This window comes from Cetorhinus maximus, chromosome 16 (genome assembly GCF_964194155.1).
Source record: "Cetorhinus maximus chromosome 16, sCetMax3.hap1.1, whole genome shotgun sequence".
Classification (NCBI taxonomy): domain Eukaryota; kingdom Metazoa; phylum Chordata; class Chondrichthyes; order Lamniformes; family Cetorhinidae; genus Cetorhinus; species Cetorhinus maximus.
In genome coordinates, this window is record NC_135894.1 from 25905238 (window position 1) to 25928139 (window position 22902).

General features: G+C 43.3%; 1 protein-coding gene across 4 annotated transcripts in view; it reads right to left on the bottom strand.

Annotated features, from left to right (window-relative positions):
• mcf2la (mcf.2 cell line derived transforming sequence-like a) overlaps positions 1–22902 on the bottom strand; it is a 264376-nt gene that overhangs the window by 24905 nt on the left and 216569 nt on the right. For all 4 annotated transcript variants that reach the window (XM_078559533.1, XM_078559530.1, XM_078559534.1 and 1 more), the window contains exons 14-19: positions 20431–20519; positions 18281–18357; positions 16339–16405; positions 9643–9758; positions 7638–7707; positions 5057–5149 (exon numbers count right to left, since the gene is read on the bottom strand). In XM_078559533.1, the coding sequence (XP_078415659.1) occupies positions 5057–5149; positions 7638–7707; positions 9643–9758; positions 16339–16405; positions 18281–18357; positions 20431–20519 (512 nt within the window). The remainder of the gene's footprint in view (positions 1–5056; positions 5150–7637; positions 7708–9642; positions 9759–16338; positions 16406–18280; positions 18358–20430; positions 20520–22902) is intronic.

Below are 22902 nucleotides of genomic sequence, written 5' to 3' on the forward strand. Positions count from 1 at the left end.
ATTTTCCCTTGTCTTGTGGTTCTGATTTAACTGGAAATAGTGCTGAGGATTAACATTCACTTAGTATCTTATATCCCGCTAACCTTTATCAATACTATCTTCATCCTCTCTCCTTTACAGTCAACATCCCTGTTGTAGCATGGCCGAGTCGCCTATTTGTAATAGAGTTGATCTGCAGGCAACTTTCTAAGTGGAAACATTAGGTTGATTTACAATACAGCCTGCAGCAACTACACGTGTGCTTTCAACTCCATCTCTATACTGCCTGTGGCGGTAGCCCATGCTGCTAACACGTTGGTTTATACAGATCATGTGATCTTACATCAGAGGACTATTCTCAAAGGCACAGTCCAACATTTAACAAAACCATAATTACTACATTCGTCACCCTTTAACTTTGCTGTACATATTGTATTTACAAGTATATTTATCATGTGACATTATTATATTTACACAGTTCATGAAATTTACAAATTCATTCTTTCAGGTGGTTTACTGATTCATGGGGAACGTCGCAGCTCCACAACTTCAGATTCTCTTTCAGGAACCACATTCTCTGGAACTGCATGAACATCAGGTACCTCGATGGGCACTTGCAGTTCAGTATGTTCCGCTCCGATAGAGACATCAGACATGTCTGTCCTCAATTGAACATCTTCAACAGGGAACACTGGCTCAGTAATGGTTACAGGTGGAACCATATCTTGTTGTGGTATCTCTCTTTTTCTTAAATGGTCCACATGCTTGCAGGTGATCTGGCCTTCCACTTCCACGTGGTATGATAATGGTCCGGTCACTGAGCTTACTTTACCAGGTAACCTCTTCGGTCCTCCACCGAAATTCTTTACAGATACTGCTTCTCCAACAGTAAATTGTCTCTCACAACTATGCAAGACATGCGCAGCTTTTTGGTTTCCTTGACTCTTCTCCACCTTCCCCTCTAAATTTGGAAATATTAGGCTCAGTTGTATCCTAAGACGGTGTCTCATCAACAATTCTGCAGATGTAGTGCCTGACATCGTGTGGGGGCTGTTCTGTAGCGAAAAACAAAGTGTACAAGTTTGGTTTCCAACGAATCATCTGTTAACTTCTTCATGCCCAGCTTAAAAGTTTGTACCACTCTTTCCGCTAGTCCGTTTGATGACGGATGGTATGGTGCAGTCTTCACATGGGTGATACCGTTGAGGTTGATAAATCATTGGAACTCAGCACTCGTAAATGTAGTGCCGTTATCAGATATGACTACTTCTGGTAGTCTGTAGATGGTGAAGCTCTGGCATAGTTCTTCTATTGTAGCGCCCGACATTGGCGACTTTACTTCAAACATCTAACCACTTGGAATGAGCATCTATAATCAGTAAAAACATGGTCCCAAGGAAGGGTCCGACATAATCGATGTGTAACCGTACCCAGGGTCTACCAGGCCACTTCCATGGGTGTATTGGAGCTGTCACCGGCAACTTTTGCAGCTGCTGACATTGCACACAGTGCTTTACCCCATTTACAATATCGCCATCCATCCCTAGCCACCATAGATAACTACGCACTATGGTCTTAATTCAGGAGATCCCTGGATGGGCATTGTGTAGCTTGACTTCCTGTGGAGGAACTATTACCCGAGCACCCCACAATAGAATGCTATCTTGACTGCTTATCTCACGTCTTCGGTTGAGGAACGGTTTCATTTCATTGCAGACTGGCTCCTGGGACCAACCATGTAACACTTGGTCTCGCACTCGAGATAGGACTGTGTCTCGACTTGGCCAGTCTCAGATCTGTTTGACACATACTGGCGAGGAATCGAGAAAATTTAACAGTGAAAGGAGTTCCTGTGGAACTGGAACATGTTTGTCATTCTCTTGCAAGAGCAGGTGACTCAGGACATCAGCATTTGTGATGTGAATGCCAGGCCTAGGTTCAAAAGTCTATTCATAAGCTGCCAAAATTAGGGCTCATTGTTGTATTCTTCCTGAAGCTATGGGTGGTATAGCCTTTTCCTCACTAAACAAACCCAATAGTGGTTTGTGGCCTGATACAATTGTGAAATGTCGCCCGTGCACATATTGGTAAAAAATTTTTTACACCAAAAATAATTGACAGACCCTCCTTTTCAATCTGAGGATATCCTTTTTCGGTTGTGGTAAGTGTCCTGGATACATAACCTACTGGCCGCTCTGTGCTGTCATCCATTTTATGGGGTAGTACTGCTCCCACTCCATAGGGAGACGCATCATGTTAGCATCAATTCCTTCGTCTGGTCACAATGCACTAATAGATTGGATGAGTGTAAGAGCTGTTTCACTTTCAGGAAGGCTTCTTTTTGGGGTGCCTCCCAAAACCAACATTGGTTCTTTTTTTAGCAGTGAATGCAGAGGGGCCAGAACTGTAGATAAATTTGGTCAAAATCGCCCATAATAATTTATGATCCCTAAAAATGATTTCAGTTCAGAAGCGTTCTTGGGTGCAGGTGCCTCTCTTATTGCTTTAACCTTCGCCTCAATCGGGTGTAACCCCTGAGAATCTACCCAGTGACCCAAATAGATTACTCCTTTGCTTGAAAAGCGTATTTTTTCCTTTTCAGTTGCACTTCTGCTTGTAAAAAGCATTTTAGGTCTTCCTCTAGGTTAGCCAAATGTTCCTTTTCAGTGGATCCAGTTATCAGCACATCATCTAAGTATACTACAACCTGGGGTAGTCCCTGCAGTAAGCTCTCCATTGTTCTCTGAAAGATGACACAGGCTGAGGAACCACCAAAAGGCAAGTGTGTGTATTGGTACAACCCTTTGTGGGTATTAATTGTGACAAATTCCCGAGAGGTGTCATCCAACTCTAATTGCTGATATGCATGGCTCATGTCAAGCTTTGTATACATTGTTCCTCCTGCTAGCTTGGCATATAGGTCTTCGATTTTGAGAATGGGGTACCTGTCCAGTTCGCTTGAAAGAAGAACGCGAGGCATTCAATATACTGAGACCAGTCGTCTGTGGCTGGCTCAAAGGGATCGATTCTACCAAAGTGTAGCATTTTGGGTGAGTATATCTTCTGTTATTTTAACCGGACATTGATACTTACAATCGCTGGGCGAGGTACAGTACCTATTCCGATTTATCTTGATTTATCCTTGTTGCCAGTTTGTTGTAGTGTGACATTCTGTAATCACTCAACCATCTCTCCTGAGCCTTTTACACATCTAACCTCCCTTTGCTTTCCACAGGCAATGAAATCTTGGGCACCTACCACTTCTCCCAAATACAAAATACCTTGAACCTGGCTCCACTGTCTTTTAAAAAAAAATTTATTCTTTCATGGGATGTGGGCATCGCTGGCAAGGCCAGTAATTGTTGCCCATCCCTAATTGCCCTTGAACGGAGCAGCAGTTAAGAGTCAACCACATTGCTGCAAGTCGATAGTCACATGTAGGTCAGATTTCCTTCCCTAAAGGGCATTAATGAACAAGAAAAGTTTTTACAATAATCGAAAATAGTTTCATGATCACTATTACTAGCTTTCAATTCCAGATTTTATTAACTGAATTTAAATTCCACCAGCTGTCTTGGTGGGATTTGAACCCGTGTCCCGAGAGCATTAGCCTGGCCCTCTGGATTACTAGTCCAGTGGCATTACCACAACAGCACCGTCCCCCTATCCTGCCTATAGCAGAGATGCCATCCTTGTCAAAGACCATGAATGGCATCCTCTGTAACTACAGCCAAGGTGCATTCTTCTGTCCTAATCCTCCTTGATCTCTCCATGCTGTTTTTACTGAAAACAAAACATGTCCCTTACAGAGAGCTCCTAGAAATGTCACTTTGCAAACGACCTGCCCCCTTTAAATTTACAGGCAGGGACCAACTATACAGGGCCCCATGCAGGACGCAGTTCATATAGAACATATAGACCTGTTGAATTATCAGTGAAAAAGTGAAGGATGAGCTCTCATTCATTATGAACCTGGCTGCTTTGATCTGTGGACAGCATGTTCTCTGGTAGTCCCTTAGGTAAATCCATAATATGGGGTTATGTTCATGCCACACAAGTACCAGGTAATGACCATTTCAATGAGAGAGCTTAACCATCTCCCCCTGACATTCAAGGGCATTACTATCGCTAAATCCCTCACCATCAACACTCCAGGAGTCACCATCAATCAAACTTAACAGCATATAAATACTCTGGTTACAAGAGGTCAGAGGCTGGAAATTCTGCAAAGAGTAACTCCTGACCCCCCAAATCCTGTCCATCTACAAGGCACAAGTCAGGAGTGTGATGAAATACTCTCCACTCGCCTGGGTGAGTGCAGCTCCAACAACACTCAGGAAGCTCAACACCATCCAGGAGAAAGCAGCCCATCGTTTGCCATCTCATTGACCACCCTAAACATTCACTCCCTCCAACATTGGCACACCGTGGCTGCAGTGCATACCATCTACAAGGTGCATTGCAGCAATTTGCAAAAAAGCACCTTCTAAATCCAGGATCTCTACCATCTAGAAGAACAAGGGGAGCAGACGGATGGAAACACACCATCCTGACTTAGAAACATATCTCTGTTCGTTCACTGTCGCTGAGTCAAAATCCTGGAATTCCCTCCCTAACAGCACTGTGGGTGCACCTACACTACATGGACCACAGTGGTTCAAGAAGGTGGCTCATCACCACCTTCTCAAGAGCAATTGGGGATAGGCAACAAATACTGGCCTAGCCAGCAACCCACTGGCATTTCATGAATGAACAATATGGCCATCTTGAACATAGCATTACTTCAATATTGAACTGCAGTCAACAGAGGCAGGCTCCGCTGTATCCCTGTGATAAGAAAAATCATGAAATGCAAAATAGGTTTGGTGAATGCAACCTTCGGAAGACTGGGGCAGCAAAGGAAAGGCCCCCAGAGTCAACTGAGTTGCAGTTAGGCGATAGCGTAGTCCTCTAACACAACCTGCCTCGCGTCTTAACCCTGACCTACATGTGACTACCTTCACAGCCCGAGCAGTTTAATAATAAACAAATAAGCAGCACAGCAGGAGGATGAGTTAGTTAGAAGAGATCCAAATACCTGGAAGAAGATGCAGTCTGAACACTGCCTCCACAAGCTTTCTGAGCGGGGTTTATTTCGACAGTACCGCTCATAAATCTGAAGGTCTTCCATCTACAAATAGAAACGGTCTTATTTCAAGACTTTCATCACTTCAAAGATTGTTAACTGTTGGGAAATAACTGTCACCCACAATTAGTTAACTACTTGGCTAATGACCGGCAATATTTTTCCCATAAGCTACCTCATCAACAACAGGTGTGGGCACATATACACATCTTGGAACTGAATCCTGAATCTTTGCAGTGGAATGATTTTATCTTATTTTACCTCATTCCCTCTGTGCCCTTATAAGGACATTGGTGAGAAAGGATCTTGGCTCAGAAGGTCTGGAAGTAGAGTCAGTATGGGTGGAGATTAGGAATAACAAGGGTCAGAAAACGTTGGTGCGAGTGGTTTTTTTGGCCCCCTAACAGTAGTTATACCATTATAGACAGCAGTAAGCAAGAATTAATTGGAGCTCATAACAAAGGCAACGCAATAATCATGGGAGACTTAAATCCTCATATAGACTGGACAAATCAAATGGCAAAGACGGTCCTGGAAGGTATTTGGAAAACGCTTTCACAACAGTTTCCTGGAACAATGAATTCTACGGTGCCATACTGGAACCCCAGCACCTTCCCGCCTCCGCCAGAATTAAGTTCTGGGCAGGAGGCCCATGGTCGATCTTCCTGCCCCACCACCAATTGAGGCTCTTAAGGGGCCCAGTAATGACCACTTAGGGGCCTCACTCTGAAGCCAGGGGTATTAATCCGGCTGCAGGCCGTCCTGTCACCATGTGGCATGCACAATAGGTGAACCTGTGCAGCATGCTTGTCACCTCCGGTGGGTGGGGGGTCCCTTAAGGGACTCAGCATCAGGAATGGGGGGTGCCCACTGAGAGGTAGTCCCCTGCCCTTGCTGCCAGCACATCCTGCACCCCTCCCCCCATGACCCTCATCCTACAAACTCCACCCCCCACCCAAGCATTACTTACCTGTGGTCTGGGTCGCTCCGCAATCCTGGGACTCCGGTGCCTGTCCTTGCGGCAGCAGCCACAGCCTCCACTGTGGTACTGCTAAGCATAAGAGTTGCAGGTTTTTGATTGGTTGGTAGTTCTTGGTAAGCAACACTGCCCCCCTCCCCCAGGGGTTTGGATTTGAGGGGAAGACCAGCTTGTGGCCTCGCCATTGCCTGATTGGCTTGTGGCTCATTGGGCCTTCTGGGACAAAGGCAGCACAGGTCTCTCGCTGGCTGTCCAGCTGGCAGGCGAGAACCCTGGCGCCTCTACATGATTCTACCTAACATGCGGTGGAACAACCACGATCACTAGAGGAAAAAGTATTAGGAAAACTATTCGAACAAAAGGCTGCCAAGCCCCCTGGACCTAGCGGCCTGCATGCTAAGGTGTTAAAGGAAGTGACTGCAGAGGTGGTGGATGATTTGTTACCATTTTCTAAATTCCCTAGATTCTGGAAATGTCCCAGCAGATGGGAAAACCACATATGTAACAGATCTACTCAAGAAAGGAGAGAGACTAAAAGCAGGAAGCTATAGGCCAGTTAGCCTAACATCTGCCATTCGGAAAATGTGAGAATCCATTATTAAGGAGGTTATAGCAGGTCATTTAGAAAATCATAATACAATCAATTAAGAGTCAACATGGTTTTAATAAAAGGAAATAGTGTTTGACAAATTTATTCGAACTCTTTGAGGATGTAACCAGCATGGTGGATAAAGGGGAACCTGTAGATGTAATGCATTTGAATTTCCAAAAGGCGTCCAATAAGGTACCACATAAAAGCTTACTAATGGTGTTGTGGGTAATATATTAACATGGATAGAGGACTGGCTAACTAACAGAAAACAGAGTTGGGATAAATTGGTCATTTTCCGCCTGGTAAACTGTATCTAGTGGAGTGCCACAGGAATCAGTGCTGGGGCCTCAGCTATTTACAAACAATCTTAATGACAGTACAAAGATAGTTAGGAAAGCAAGTTGTGAGGAGGATACAGAGAGTTTGGAAAGGGATATAGATGGGTTAAGTGAGTGGACAAAAATTTGCAGATGGAGGAAAATGTGGGAAATGTGTGGTTCTCCATTTTGTTGGGAGAAGGAGTGGGAGAGTTAATGGGAATGGGAGAGGATTTTTTTTTACTTGTCCTAGGGATGTGAATGCTGCCAGCAAAGGCAGTATTTACTGACCATTCCTAAATGCCCTTGAGAAGGCGGTGGTAAGCCGCATCCTTGAACTGCTGCAATCCATCTGGTGTAAAGGGGAAAGGAATAGGGGAGAGGGAATAAGTGGGGTGAGCACGGGAGAGGGATAGGAGTGTGAATGGGATAGTGAGTGTCAGAATGTCAATGGGAGAGAGAATGGAAGTGGGCACAATGACCATGCAGATGCACTTGTCATGAGGTTATAGATTCAAAACAATGTGGTAAAATTGTGCGCTCTATAATAGCAGCTTGTAGCTACCTGAGGCCAGTCCTGTGTATGGCAATGACAGTACTGAAATACACTTACAATGCAGCATTACTCAAACTGACTTTACATACCCGTTCCAGGAAACATCGTCCCACCAACTCCGGACAGTCTATGTGATTTTCCAACTCCCTCAGGAATATCCTAAACAGAAAGAAGGAAACACAACCATTCAGGTTGGGCTTTTAAAATTCTCTAAAAAATAAGGGTCCTTGAATTATCTCCAGGGTGATGTGAACCTCTATTTATTCTGGGTGGTTGTTATGACACAGCCGATGGTAAATGCTGAGTTATTCAAATCCCAAAGGGAAACTTGAAACAACTGCCACAACTTGTTTTGCAATTTGTATAAATTTTGAGCTGTGTGCCCTGAATTCAGCAGTAATAAAATCATTAAGTTTTATAGGTTTTTATAAAACTAAGTTAAACATTTATTAATAAGATAAGTGATTTTAAATACATACATAGATCTACAAATTACTACTATGATAATGTCTAAATCACCTAATCAATCTAACTCCCAGTTACACTTTCATTAAGGCAACAGTAAGACACACAGATTTTAAAAGGCCCTGGCAAAGAAACATGATACCCTGGACAAGTCGAATGCAAAGTGAGTTTTCTTAACTTCAGTTCTTTGAAGACAGCAACTTGAGGCATAGATGCTAAAGGCTTTTCACACACTTCTAAGCTCTTAAAATGCCTTTCCTTACACACAGCCTTTGCTCCTTTATACATATTTTCCTCTTTGAATGCAAATACCCATTGTTTCACTATGTCTTTGAACTTTATCTTCCTGATAATAAAAGCTTCTCCTAGCCCTAAGTTTTACCAGTAATCTTTAGGAAAAATAAACACATTGTTTCTAGAATTCACCTAGCTAGGTGACATATTTTGCCCCTCCTTTGAAAACAATCTAGTTTGATTCATTTCAAAATGCAAATGTTCCTTTGACACCTATGTTTCTAAACTTCCCCATGTTTACCTAATTAACATTTCAAACTTAACTTCTCTTCCTGCATCAAAGCACCCAGACTAGCTGCCTTTAATTCAATTAAGTCTTACACACACACACACATATTACACATCTCACTATTACTCTATTTTACAATAAATTCCAATAATATTATGAGAATTATTATATCTTCCTGACAATGGTCTTGGTCACCCTTGCAGGTGTAGAACATCGATGTCCATTGCTTACAAGGCCCATGATACAAAAGAGGGCAGAACCTGGCCTTGGACCCTGTATGCTGACATTTTACCATTTCTCCAGCTCAGTAAGAAGTTATGCATTTATATAGTGCCTTTCATGAACTCAAAATGTACTAAAGCACGCCGCAGCCATTCAAATACTTTTGGAGTGTAGTCACTGTTGTGATTTAGGAAACACAGTCAATTTGCACACAGCAAACTCCCACAAACAACAATGACATGAATGACCATATAATCTGCATTAGTGATGGCTTTTGAGGGATAAATATTGGCCAAAACATTGGTGAGAACTCTCACCTCCTCTTTGAACAGTACCCTGAGACCAGTTGAACCCAGAGGATAGAGGGAGGTCAATGTCTCATCCAAAAGACAGCAGCTCCATTAGTATAGCACTCCCTCAGTACTACACTGGGAGTGTCAGCTTAGATTTTGTGCTTAGGTCACTGGAGTGGAACTAGAATCCACTCCCTTGTGACTCAGAGGTGAGAGCACAACCACTAAGGCATGGCTGACACCATAAGTGTTATTGCTGGTTGATACTTTGACAGAGACAAGATACATCTGCCCCCAAGTGGGTTCAAATGAGCCTGATTGTGATGGGTATAGGCAAGCAGAGTAACCCAGCACCCTGAAGAAAGGTGGATTGGCCCTTTGGGGTACTGAAAGCAGTTGGTGGGGGCAGGGGTGGGGCAGTCATATGGGCATCAAATATTCTGGTCGCACAAGTAAGTTGACACTGGAAATGTAGCCACAGAAATGTGGGTGCCCAGTGACTTTGTGTAAATACGATACCCTCCCACTGACCCAACACATCATAGAGGCCCATGCTTCATGGGGTCACACTTGGCCATATACTGCTTCTACCTGTTGTGAAAGTCATAGATTTCAGGCATGTTTCCAAACAGCACATCTCTCTTCTTCTGCAGAACCACTGGGATAAATGGAATCATCGCGGGATTTTCCATCTCAGCAGCATACCCCTGGAGGACAAAAAGACAATGGGATTAAAAACCAAATCTGTTCTGACACTGACCAGCAGAAGAGACTTCCTGCACACAGCCACTAACAATAGAGCCTCCTCAGTTTATTGGTAGTTTCATTTCAGCATTTTTAAATGTGAAAGTTATGTCAGGGCTACTTGAGGTCGCTCTTCAGCCTTCCAACACTAGCCTTGGGACCTGGATTACAGATTGGTTTATCTTGGCTGGGAATTAATTCAAAAGGTAAAATGCACCCTTACCTGTGAGTATATTTTGCATAAATCTCAGCAGGACATTTGGCTCCTCAAGCCCACTCTGCCATTCATTAAGATCACAGCTGATCTGATTGCGAGCTGAGCTCCTCTTTCCTGTCTGCCCCACCACCCCATAACCCTTAACTCTCTCATAGATCAAAAATCTGTCCAACTCAGCCTCAAACATATTTAATGACCCAGCCTCCACTGCTCTCTGTGGAAGAGAATTCCACAGACCAATGACCCTCAGAGAAGAAAGTCCCCATCATCGCCATTTTAAATGGTAGACTCCTTATTTTTAAACTGTGACCCCTAGTTCTAGATTCCCCCATTAGGGGAAACATCCTCCCAGCATCTATCCTTCAAGCCCCCTCAGAATCTTATATGTTTCAATAAGATCACCTCTCATTCTTCTGAACATCAATGAGTATGGGCCCAACCTGCACAATCTTTCCTCATAAGACAACCCTTTCATCCCAGGAATCAACCTAGTGAACCTTCTCTGAACTGCCTCCATAGCAAGTATATCACTCCTTAAGTAAGGAGACCAAAACTGCACCCAGTGTTCTAGGTGTGGTCTCACTAATGCCTTGCACTGTTATATTCAGACTTCGCTACTTTTATACTCCATGCTCCTTGCAATAAAGGCTAACATCCATTTGCCTTCCTAATTACTTGCTATACCTGCATGTTGGCATTTTGAGATTCATGTACAAGGACACCCAGATCCCTCTGTACCTCAGCATTCTGCAGGCTCTCCCATTTAAATAATACTCTACCCATCAAAATGGGTAACTTCTGATTTTCACACATTATACCCCATCTGCCAAATTTTTGCCCAATCATTCATCTGTATCCTTTTGTAGTCTCATTGTGTCATCCTCAAAACTTGCTTTCCTACCTGTCTTTGTATGTTCAATAAATTTGGCAACAGTCAGTCTCTTCACCCAAATCATTCATATGGATTGTAAATACTTGAGGCCCCAGCACTGATCCCTGTGGCACTCTACCAGTTACAGTTTGCCAACCTGAAGATGACCAATTATCTACACTCTCTGTTTCCTGTTAGTTAGCCAGTCCTCTAACCATGTTAAATATTATCCCCAAAACCATGAGCTCTTATCTTGTGCAGTGACTTTTTATGTGGCACCTTAATGAATGTCTTTTGGAAACTGGTTCCCGTTTATCGATCCTGCTTGTTACATTCGCAAAGAACTCTAATAAATTTGTCAAACACAATCCCTTTTTCACAAAACTATGTTGACTTTGTTTTTGACTGTATTATGATTTTCTAGATGTTCTGCTAATACTTTTTTAATAATAGATTCGAGCATTTTCCCAATGACAGATGTTAGGCTAACTGGCCTATACGTTCCTGCTTTCGATTTCCCTCCATTCTTGGATACAATTGCTCTTTTCCAATCTACTAGAACCTTTCCAAAATCTAGAGAATCTTGAAAGATCACAACCAAAGTAGGCCATCAGGTCCAGGGGCCTTCTCAGCTTCTAGTCCCATTGGTTTTCCTAATACTTTTTCTCTAGTGATTGTGATTGTTTTAAGTGCCTTTCTCCTTTTTGCTCCTTTTACTACTATTCTTATTGGGATGTTTCTACTGTGAAGACAGACACAATATACTTGTTCAAAATTTTACCATTTCCTAGTTTCCCATTATTAATTCCCCAGTGTCACCCTCTAAGAGACCAACACTCACTTAAGCTACTCTTCCTTTTCATATACTTGTAGAGGTTCTTACTGTCTGTTTTGATACTTTTTGCCAGCTTACTCTTTCATTCCATTTTCTTCATTTATTTTTAGTCATCCTTTGCTGGTTTCTAAAATGTTCTCAATCTTCTGGCCTACTACGAATCCTCACAGCCTTTTCTTTCAATTTGATACCATCCTTAACTTCCTTAGTTGGTCATGATTGCATTCTTGTAGAGTCTTCTTTCTCAATAAAATATATCTTTGTTGAGAGTGATCAAATGTCTCCTTAAATGTCTGCCACTGCTTCTCTGCAATCTTACCATTAAACCCATTTTCCCAGTTCACTTTAGCCAACTGTCTTCATACTTTTGTAATCGCCTTTATTTAAATGTGATTTTAATCCTGTATATGGCTGTTGCTTTTCTTTGTAATGTTCTACAAGCATACGAATTAGGAGCAGGAATAGGCCATTTGGCCCCTTGATCCTGCTCCGCCATTCAATCAGATCATGGCTGGTCTGATTAAAGACTCAACTCCACATACCGCCTACCCCTGATATCCTTTGACTCCCTTGTTAGTCAAGAATCTATCTACCTCTGCCTTAAAAAATATTCATTGACCCTGCCTCTGCTGCTCTCTGGGGAAGAGAGTTCCAAAGACTCACGACCTTCTGAGGAAAAATTTCTTCCCATCTCTGCTTTAAATGGGAGACCCCTTATTTTTAAGCAGTGTCCCCTAGTTCTAGTCTGTCCCACAAGGGGAAACATCCTTTCGGCATCCATCATGTCAACTCCCTCAGAATCTTACATGTTTCAGTAAGATCACTTCTCATTCTCCTAAACTCCAATGGATACAGGCCCAGCCTGTCCAACCTTTCCTCATAAGATACCACCCCGTCCAGGTATCAGTCGCGTGAGCCTTCTCTGAACTGTTTCTAATGCATTTATAGCCTTTCTTAAATAAGGAGACCAAAACTGTACACAGTACTCTTGATAGTAGTAGTTCTGTGAACAACTTACAGCTTTACAAGCCTATATCCAAGTTGGACACCCCAGCAACAGCACTGTGTGCTCTTAGGTGGATTTTCTTAATTCCTTTTGCAAATTTTCGTAGGCCACGATCATTCACAGCGTGGTGAATTGTTTGGTCGTGATGACCACAGCCACATTCCAAAATGCAATAAAAACTTTTTCTAATACCATCATATATACTGACTGCAAAATCAGTTTTGCGATTTTCTTGAAAGCACAATGTGTTAGAGCAGATCTTGGTACAAGTCAGTGAGGCCCAGCTCCACTCGATTGACCCTTTCATTATTAAATAAACCACTGAGCTCCTTGTCTGTCCTTTTTCTCTTCTTTAAATAGTCCACAGTTAATGAAGCTCCTCAGCATCTCCCATGAAGTCTCTCTTGCCCGAGCTCCACAGAACATCAACCTCTTCCCTCAAAGATTACACAATAAGAACATAGGGAAAAATTTTACAGACCATCCCACCGGTGGGATCTTCCAGTCCCTCCAAAGTCAATAGGGTTTTAAACGGCTCGCCACATTTCTGGCCCGCCCCCGCCACGACAGGATCGCCCCCGCCACGACAGGACTGTAAAATTCCACCATAGCGACTCCTGCATCTATCTGGACTACATTCCTTCACACTACGCTTCCTGTTAAGGGCTCTATTCTATTCTCCCAGTTTCTTGTCTTCATTGCATTCATCCTGATGTTGCCACCTTTCAGATACGTGCTTCCTTTCTCTTCAAACAAGGACTACACTCCGCCTTGGTTGACAGGATCTAGGCTGTCTGTTCCATTTTCCACATATCTGCTCTGATTCCTTCAGCCCCTCCCAGAACCATGACGTTCTCACCTTCCACCTCATCAGCCTCCAGATTCAACAGCTCACCCTCTGCCATTTTCATCACCTCCAGTGTGATGTCAGCACCAAACACATCTTCCCCTCCCCTCCCCTTTCAGCATTCCAGAGGGATAGTCTCCTCTTCAACAGCCCGGTCCACTCCTCAATCACCCCCAACACCCCCTTCCAACGGCGCCTTCCCATGCAAGTGCAGGAGATGCAATACCTGCTTTTAACCTCCTCCCTTTTCACCATTCATTGGCCCCAAATAGTCTTTCCATGCGAAAAAGCTTTTTACTCATACTTCTTTCACTATATTGTATTTGTTGCTAACAACCCTGTCTCCTGTACACTGGGGAGATCAATGCAGATTGAGTGAACATTTTTCAGAACGTCCTCACTTAGTCTGCAGGCATAACCCTGAGCATCCAGCTGTCTGTCATTTTAATTTTCTGCTCCACTCTCACTCTGACGTCACTGTCCTCAGCCTCCAACACAGTTCCAATGAAACTTAAAGCAAGCTCGAGGAACGGCACCTCATCTTTCGATTTGGCACTTCATAGCCTTCCAAATTCAATGCTGAGTTCAAACATTTCCCATCAAAACCACTGCTCTCTTTCTCAGTCAGCAGCTGTTGGCAATAATTCAGCTGTTTCCACTTATATGTCTTCATTACTAGGCCCTTTTGCCTTGCACAATCACAGGAGCACAGAATGGTTTCAGCAAAGAACAAGGCCATTCAACATGTCATGTGCCGGCCCCCTGCAAAAACAACTCATAGTTCACATCCTCTGCTTTTTCTCTGTAGCCCTACAAATTCTCTCTCCTCAGGAATTTATCCAATTCCTTTTTGAAAGCCATGTTTGAACCTGTCTCCACCACACTCTCAGGCAGTGCATTCCAGATCCTAAGCACTCACTGTGTAAAAAAAGATTTCTCCTCATGTAGCTGTTCGTTTTTTTGCCAATCACCTTAAATCAGTGTCCTCTGGTTTTTGGCCTTTCCACAAATTAGGTCAAAATTGCTGGGTCAATATTCTGGATCTCCCTCCCTAACAGCACTGGGGGTGTACCTACACCACATGGACTCATGGTACAAGAAGGCAGCTCATCACCACCTTCTCAAGGGCAATTAGGGATGGGCAATAAATACTGGCCTAGCCAGCGTTTTCCACATCCCACAAATCAATAAATACAAAAGAATAGTTCCTCTCTACCTTTCTCTTTGTTTTTGTACTCTATTAAGCCACAGGTCCTGTATGTCTTTTTAACCACTTTCTCAATCTGACCTGCCACCTTCAACAATTTGTGAACATATGCCTCCAGTTCTCTTTGTTCCTGCACCGCCTTTAGAATTACTCTATACCCTTGATTTTAAATTGCCTCTCCCCAATCCCCCTACTAAAATGAACCACTTCACACTTCTTATTAAGTTTCATCTGGCACATGTCCATTCTATCAGCCTTGAAGTCTATCACAATCCTCCTCGAGGCTCGTAACACCTGCAAGTTATGTGTCATCTGCAAATTCTGAATTTGTATACGCAAGCCTAGGTCATGCTCTCATCATTTAATCAGTTGTGTTTCTACCCTATCACAGGCCCTCCCTTTTGCTCTTTCCTCTGGGTCCCCCTTTTTCCTCCCTCTGTATTTCCACTGAATGTGTTACATCTCTAACTTTTTCCAATTCTGATGATGAAAGATCATCACCCTGCAAGTTGGAGTCTGTCATCACAGATGCCACTTAACTTGCTAACCATTTCCAGCATCTGCAGTACTTTGCTTTTAGCAAGGACTTATTCCTTTGACTACCTTGAAAAAGCTGAGGAGCTTCTCTCTGGACTTGAATAGTCCAAGGCACTCTGGACCAGCCTCCCATCTTTCAACCACCATAAAGTTCAGCCCAATACAACTTAATCCAAAACTCCACCAGCTGTATCCTAACTTGTACCAAGTTCTGTTCATATTCACCCCCACGTTCACTAATTTACATTGGCTCCCAGTTATGCAATGCCACGATTTTAAAATTCACCTCATTGTTTCCAAATTCCTCCACGTCTCTCCCTATCTCTTTAACCTCCTCCAACCCATAACCCTCTATCTGCATGCCCCTATTCTGGCCTCTTGCACATGCTCCATTTTCATTGTTCTATCATTTGCAGCTGTGCCTTCAGTTGTTTATAGGCCTTTACGCTCTGGGATCCACTCTCAAAACCTTTCCAGCTTTCTATTCTCTTTCTTTGTTTATGACACCTCTTAAAACCTACCTCCTTGACAAAGTTGAAACGAAAACAAAAAATGCTGGGAAAACTCAGCAGGTCTCTCACCATCTGTGGAGACAGAGAGACAGAGATAACGTAATGTAACGAATGAAGGATCTGAAGAAGAGTCATGTGGACTCGAACCGTTATCTCTGTCTCTCTCTTCACAGATGCTGTCAGACCTGCTGAGTTTTCCCAGCATTTTTTGTTTTCGTTTCAGATTTCTAGCATCCGAAATATTTTGCCTTTATTATTCTTGGCAAAGCTTTTGGCCATCTGGCCTAATATCCCATTATGAAGCTCATTGTCAAATTTTGTTTCATAATGGTTCCTGTGGAGCGGCTTAACTATGTTAAAGGCACCATATAAATGCAAGTGCTGTTGTTGATGGCGTAGATAGTAAGATCGGCAATAGAGCAGGCCGATTGCTTTACTGTAACTGTCACTGTCCAGTTAGAACAGCTGTCATGAGGCTAAGGACAGCAACACTCATTGCAAAGTGACTTACTTCCAGCACGCAAAGCAGTTCTTCTACATAGGCTCTTTCTGTTTCAATCAGCTCATTCATGACATGACTGTGGGGAAAAAAGAATGAGATAATCTTGCCACTTTATCAAACTAGGGTATGTACACTGAGATAGCAAGAACAGCATATATCAGCAGAAGGACACCCACTTTTGCCTGCAGAACAACAGTGGTTGCAATTCCCAGAGTAATTCATTGTTTGTGAAGCATCGTGCCATGTTCTGTGACTGTGATCAGGCACTAAGTTTAAGAGCTTCTAGACTCACCATTTGATAAAAAATAATCTTGAATTCCAGCAGGTAAGAAAGCACATTGCTGTGTAAGAGGACACCTATATTTATTTTCAAACATTACTTTTTAAGAGATTTAGCTCTATAACGGTACAACTTAAAAGAAAGAAAGGTTTGCATTTCTATAGCATCTTTTATGGCCTCAGGACATCCCAAAGGACATCAGGACAGCCAACGAAGTACATTTTTTAGTGCAGCCCCTGAAATAGGAAACATGGCAGTCATTTTGCGCACAGCAAGCTCCCAAAATCAGCAATGTTCTAATGATCTTATAACCTGTTTTTAGTGATGTTGATTGAGGGATAAATATTGACCAAGACATGGGATATTTTCCCTGCTCTTCTTAAAAATGGGATAAAGGGCTCTTTTACATCCACCTGAGACAGCAGAGAGGGCCTCAAGTTAACATCTCATCCGAAAGATGGCATGTCTGACAGTGCAGAACTCCCTCAGTACTGCACTGGAGGGTCAGCCAAGACTGTTGTGCTAAAGTCTTGACAGTGAGGCTCGAACATACAACTTTTGGACTCAAAAAATTAGCAAACTGGCTGCAGCATTTCCTACATTACAACAAGGATTGCACTTCAAAAAGTACTTCACTGACAGTAAACTGTTTTGTGACAACCTGAGGTCATGAAAGGCATTTTATAAAACCAAATCTTTCTTTTCTTTCCACCCTGATTGTCAAACAGCATCACATACAAAATGTACCAAAAGCCCATTTAAATCACATGTAACAAAAGGGGTAGCTGGACCAACACTCAAAACCCTTCAGGTTATGTTGTGCACACACAGCCTCAACTTGTTACATTCTGACCTTCAAGAATCTTAATTATTACTACATAACTCTATTCATTACTGGCTTCAACTGAACTCAAAGTAATGGGTGCCACATTTGACAGCGCCTTTCAAACATGTGACCTCTACCATCTAGAAGAACAAGAGCAGCAGATAGATGGAACAATGCCAAGTTCCCCTCCAAGTCACTCACCATCCTGTCTTGAAAATATATCACCGTTCCTTCACTGTTGCTGGGTCAAAATCCTGGAACTCCCTTCCTAACAGGTCTGTGGGTGTACCTACGCCACATGGACTGCAGCGGTTCAAGAAGGCAGTTCATCACCACCTTCTCAAGGGCAATTAGGGATGAGCAATAAATGCTGGCCTAGCCAGTGGTGCCCACATCCCATGAATGAATAAAGAAAAATTCAGCACTCCCTCTCCATGTTTGCTGGAAAAGGAAGAAACCAAACAGGATAGGGGGGTCATAGGGAGGTCAACTTCACCGAAACAACTAGGGTTGCCATCGCTCAAAATAACTCATTCATCAGGTCCAGACTCAGCTACCTCACACTGTTGGAGGTGAACAGCTTTCTCAAGCTCAGGTTCATCTGAATTTGTTAAAGGCAAATGGGGTTTAACTAACATGATTGAGTTTTCTGATGAGGTGACTGAGAGGGTCAACATGGGTAATACTGCTGCTTTGTCATGCATAGATTTCCAATAAACATTTGATAAAGTGCTACATAACAGGCTCGTCAGCGAAGCTGAAGCCCATAGTAGTGGCAGCATAGATCTAAAGTTGCCTGGGTGACAGGAAACAGAGATAGACAGTGGTTACGGGAAGGCTCTCACCTTCTTAACACTGCAAGATTCTCATCATCATCAGAAGAGGAACATTTCCTTCCCTCACCATGCTCTTTCATCTCAATCTGCAGAGAGAAGGAAAAATACCACCAGATTTCGGCAAATCTACTACAATGGCAATAAATGTTGGCGACATTAGCAATAGTATCAGATTAAAATCACCCAATGCCTCAGAGAATACCGTATACTCTAATGAAGATTAAAATAAAAGCTACCAGCTAAATACCAATCAGGACCTAAAGTATATGTGAAATTTGCATTCAGTAAGATGAGTGTGGTTCCCCCGATCAGTAATGTATGAGTAAATTGGTTAGACTCTCTTCCCCCTGTAATCACTAATCGGCCATTTGAGGTACACAGCGGGTTTAGTAGTAGATATGGTATTACTTTCATACACTGAATTTCTATCATTTTCACCAACCAGCAATGTAGTTCCATTGCAACACGCCCATAAAATTCAGACATGTTCATTAAACGTGCTATGTAACTTTCTCAGCAATTCTCAGTTATATATTGCCTTATGGAATTCTATTCAAAGTAGCACACTGAATTCCACAAACTTTCCCTCATATATTTTCCTGGGGGATGTATATTAGCTGGGGGATGGATGGGGGGGCCTCTTGTATTTCTGTGACTCATATATATTAATTTGGCGAGCTGCCAGCACAAGAGGTGATCTCTTTGGCCAGCTTGACGATTGAGAGAGTGGAAAACCTGGCAAGGCAGCCAGTACTCTTGAGTAACTCCTTAAAGGGAAGGTCCAGCACCTTAGATGAGAGGTACTTTGTATCATGGGTGACAGCAGCCAGCAGGATTTCGCTGCAGCTGCAAAATGATTCTGGACATGACACGAAGATTCCCTCAGGCAGTGGGGGAATGCTGATTGGATAATGAGCAGCAGGAAGGAGGTTCTCTTCCCAATGGAGGGACAATGGGTTCCAAGCCAAATTTGTTAACATTGAGAGAGGCAGTAAAAAATGTCAATGGCGCCAACCACACTGTGTCGAAGAGGGTCAGGCTGTAGACCAGGCACAACAGGTTGTTTGGATACCCCCCCTTCCTTTTCTTCTCCTACCTAATCTCCTCAGGATCTGGAATGCCCCATGAATATGGTGGGGGTGAATTCAATCATAGCTTTCAAAGGGAGTCCAATAAGCACCCAAAGAGGAAAACTTGCAGGTTTACAGGGAAAGGGCAGGGGAGTGGAACTAGCTGAGTTGCTTTTGCAGGGAGCCAGGACAGAGAGGATGGGCCGAGTGGCCACTTTCTGTTCTGTAGCCATCCTGTGACTCTAATTACAAACTGTCTAAGCAGCAAAAATAAACACCATATCAGACAAGCAAGATGCCTTCCAAACATTTTCCTGTTTTACCTGGGAGTATCTGAGAATCTCCAGATATCATCGGAAATGATTGTCTCCTAACTTACAGTGGCTGCAGTTTGTGGGAAAGAACAAAGACCAGTAATGTGGGCTGAGACAATGCAACTATTCAGCATTGTAGCTCCCTCATATGCTCACAATTAGCACCCATTAAAGAGGCTCCAGCCTGTTTCCACTGAGGAAGTTTGGCTGCATAGATTGGGTCCATCGGAATGGCGAGGAAATTGGCACTAAGTCAATATGGCCGCTTGGAGTGGTAATTTCAACTGCACCATCCAATTCAATTCAAAATGTGACAGCAGAGACCACAAAAATCACCCACTATAAAGTCAGAAAGATTCTGACCTCACTCCCCTCACCGTCTCCCTTCACCTTGTGTTAAATTAAATTGTTTGCCATCATCATCTTCTACCTACTGAGGACAAGACTTCCCCACAAATTTTGCATTGGCTATCATCCATTCCCCAAATTGTTGGACAGGAGATGAGAATCAAGAAGGATAATGCACCTTTCCAGTGTTTCACTTCCATGTGAATGGTTCAATATGTGGATGTCCATCTGGGAGCTAAATTGGGTGGCAACCAAGTGAGATGACTGGCTAGGAAACGACTATTACCCAACCACAGTCAATAACTTTGTAATGGGTACATGTTGAACATTGCAAATAAAATTATGCTGCAGCTCTGGCCCACTAACATATGCCTCAGAGATAACAATGCTCATTGCTTATGAAATTTAGCTGCAAATATGGGTGTACCTTTGAAAGACTTTTGTTTCTTTTGAACAGATTAATCTGAGTCACATTTGCTTTGTGGCTGAAATTGGGATCATGTCCTTTCCTGTGATCTGAAAGATAAAAAAGTCAAATGAAATTTAGGGCTGTTCCTACAAAAGGCACATTTTCAATGGGTACCAAATAGTTACTAAAAACAAAAAGCTAAAAGCTACTGCGGATGCTGGAATTGTCTGTGACATCTTTTGATTATCTGCTCATCTCCACAATCACCACACCCTCAATGTCTCTCTCCCCCCCCCCCCACCCCCCCCACCCCCCGCCCCACCCACCTTAAACCAGTTTATATTTCTCCCTTTTTCTAACTATGCTTCAGTTCTGCCGAAGGGCCATGAAGGCTCGAAACGTTAACTGATTTCTTCTCCGCCGATGCTGCCAGACCTGCTGAGTTTTTCCAGGTAATTCTGTTTTTGTTACCAAATAGTTACTGTCAGCCATGCTATAGACAACCTGGGTATCTATCCATTGGTAAACTAACCTGGGTATCTATCCATTGGTAAAATAACTTGGGTAACTATCCATTGGTAAGATAACCTGGGTAACTACCCATTGGCAAACTAACCAGGGAAACCAACCAATAGTACAATGGGCTGAATTTTACGTTCCGCGGTCGGGCGCACACCCAACCTGATCGGGTGTAAAATTGAGAAATCGCTGGGAGAGTGTCCCGACGTCATTGTGCACTCGCACAATATTTTGCTTGGTGGGAGTGCACAAAAGTCGGACGTGCGCCCACCGACAATTAAGAGGCCAATTAAGCTCATTAACGGCACAATTGTCTCTGATTTTTCGCGGCCCGTCCAACCTTACAGTTGGCGGACGGGCGAATCAGCCAGGCGGCCTTTGCATTTTTCATCAAACCTCATCCAAGGCCGGGATGAAATTTATGAAACAAAATAAAAATAAATATCTGCAGGCAGCATTTTTATCAGCAATATTTTTGGGTAATTAATTGTGGTGTATAGACATTTTTTTGCAGCTTTTTAAACCTTTACTTTAGCATTTTCAGGTCTGCAGCTCCCTGAGGCAGCTGTCTGCCTTCAGGGTGCTTTCTCGCAGTGCACACCCACGCCCGCGGAAACATCATTGCCCGCCCTCTTCCCGCTCCCACCCCGGCAGCGCTGAGCGTTTCAGCGTTTCATGCTAGCTGGCCGTTAATTGACCAGCCAGCGTGAAATTGCGGCCGGCGGTCCATTTCCCAACCGCTCTCAGGCCCGCCAGTTACACGCACCCGCCCCAGGTAAAATTCAGGCCCATCACTCAAAGGAACTGCCAGTCTGGATAACATTCCAAAGGTAGATTGATCTGCATAACCAACAAGACAGTAAACCTGGACCACTCCATTGGGACAGTCAGGCAGGAAACCTTGGTCATGAAGAGGTGGCAATGGTGATTGATACGGGGTAAACTGGTGCATTTACTGACAGACTCATTAATTTCAACTTCAAACAACATAGTGCAATGAATTCAATGAACCGACTGCTGGCACACATAACTTGAGCAGGAGGGGACAAGGCCTGGGCATGGCAGCAGTGATAACAGGTAGTTATGAAAGAGCATGGTGGGATAACAGAAAGACCATTTCAGACACTTCCTAGCTAATTGTTTTACGTTATTTGTGTATTGATGACCTATATGATCAGCAAACATAGACTCTGATTGGCACACTCACAAAGCTGCCTCTAAGCATATCTACAGGCTCTGCTGCATGTACTTGCTAATGACCATTGGGTTTGTCTGTCTTGGGCTCTGGTTGTCTGAGAGGCAGAGCCATGCCATCTGCTGCCAGTACACCTGCACCTATTCTGCAGTGCTGGGCTTGCACATCCAGTGCCAGTAATTTCCAACTGTGGCCTGAAGCTTGTTGCACCTCCTTGCAAACATGCTGATGGTATTGTCGAGTGACACAAGACGACAGCTCTCCTCATCTCCACCTCACACAGCAGCCCCTCCATTTTAAACAGTGCTGGGCTGCCTATCATTTGTTTGCACCTCTGGTTTCCTTTCCCAACATTTTTGCCCTTTGCTTCTTATGCCAGCTACTGGGTTGCCATGCATTTTGAGGCTCTCTAAGAGCTGTCACTACTTTTGTCGCTTTAGTGTGACATCCCTTTAATTACCTTGTTTAGTTTGAATTTATACAGTTATCCACTTGGCCAACTTGTGTTTTGTCTACCCACCCAAATTTGTATCTTAATCTGATGCCAGTGAGGTAACAAGTGGAAACTGGATGCAACAGTCCATTTCTGTCTAAATCAACAACAACCACTTACATTTATATACTTTCTTTAACATAATGAAACAGCCAAGGCTCTTCCCAGAAGCATAATCAAACACCGAACATAAGGTGATATTAGGTCAGGTGACCTAGAGCTTGATTAAAGAGGTAGGTTTTTTTGAGTGTTTTCAAGGAGGAAAGCAAGATGGAGAGGCAGA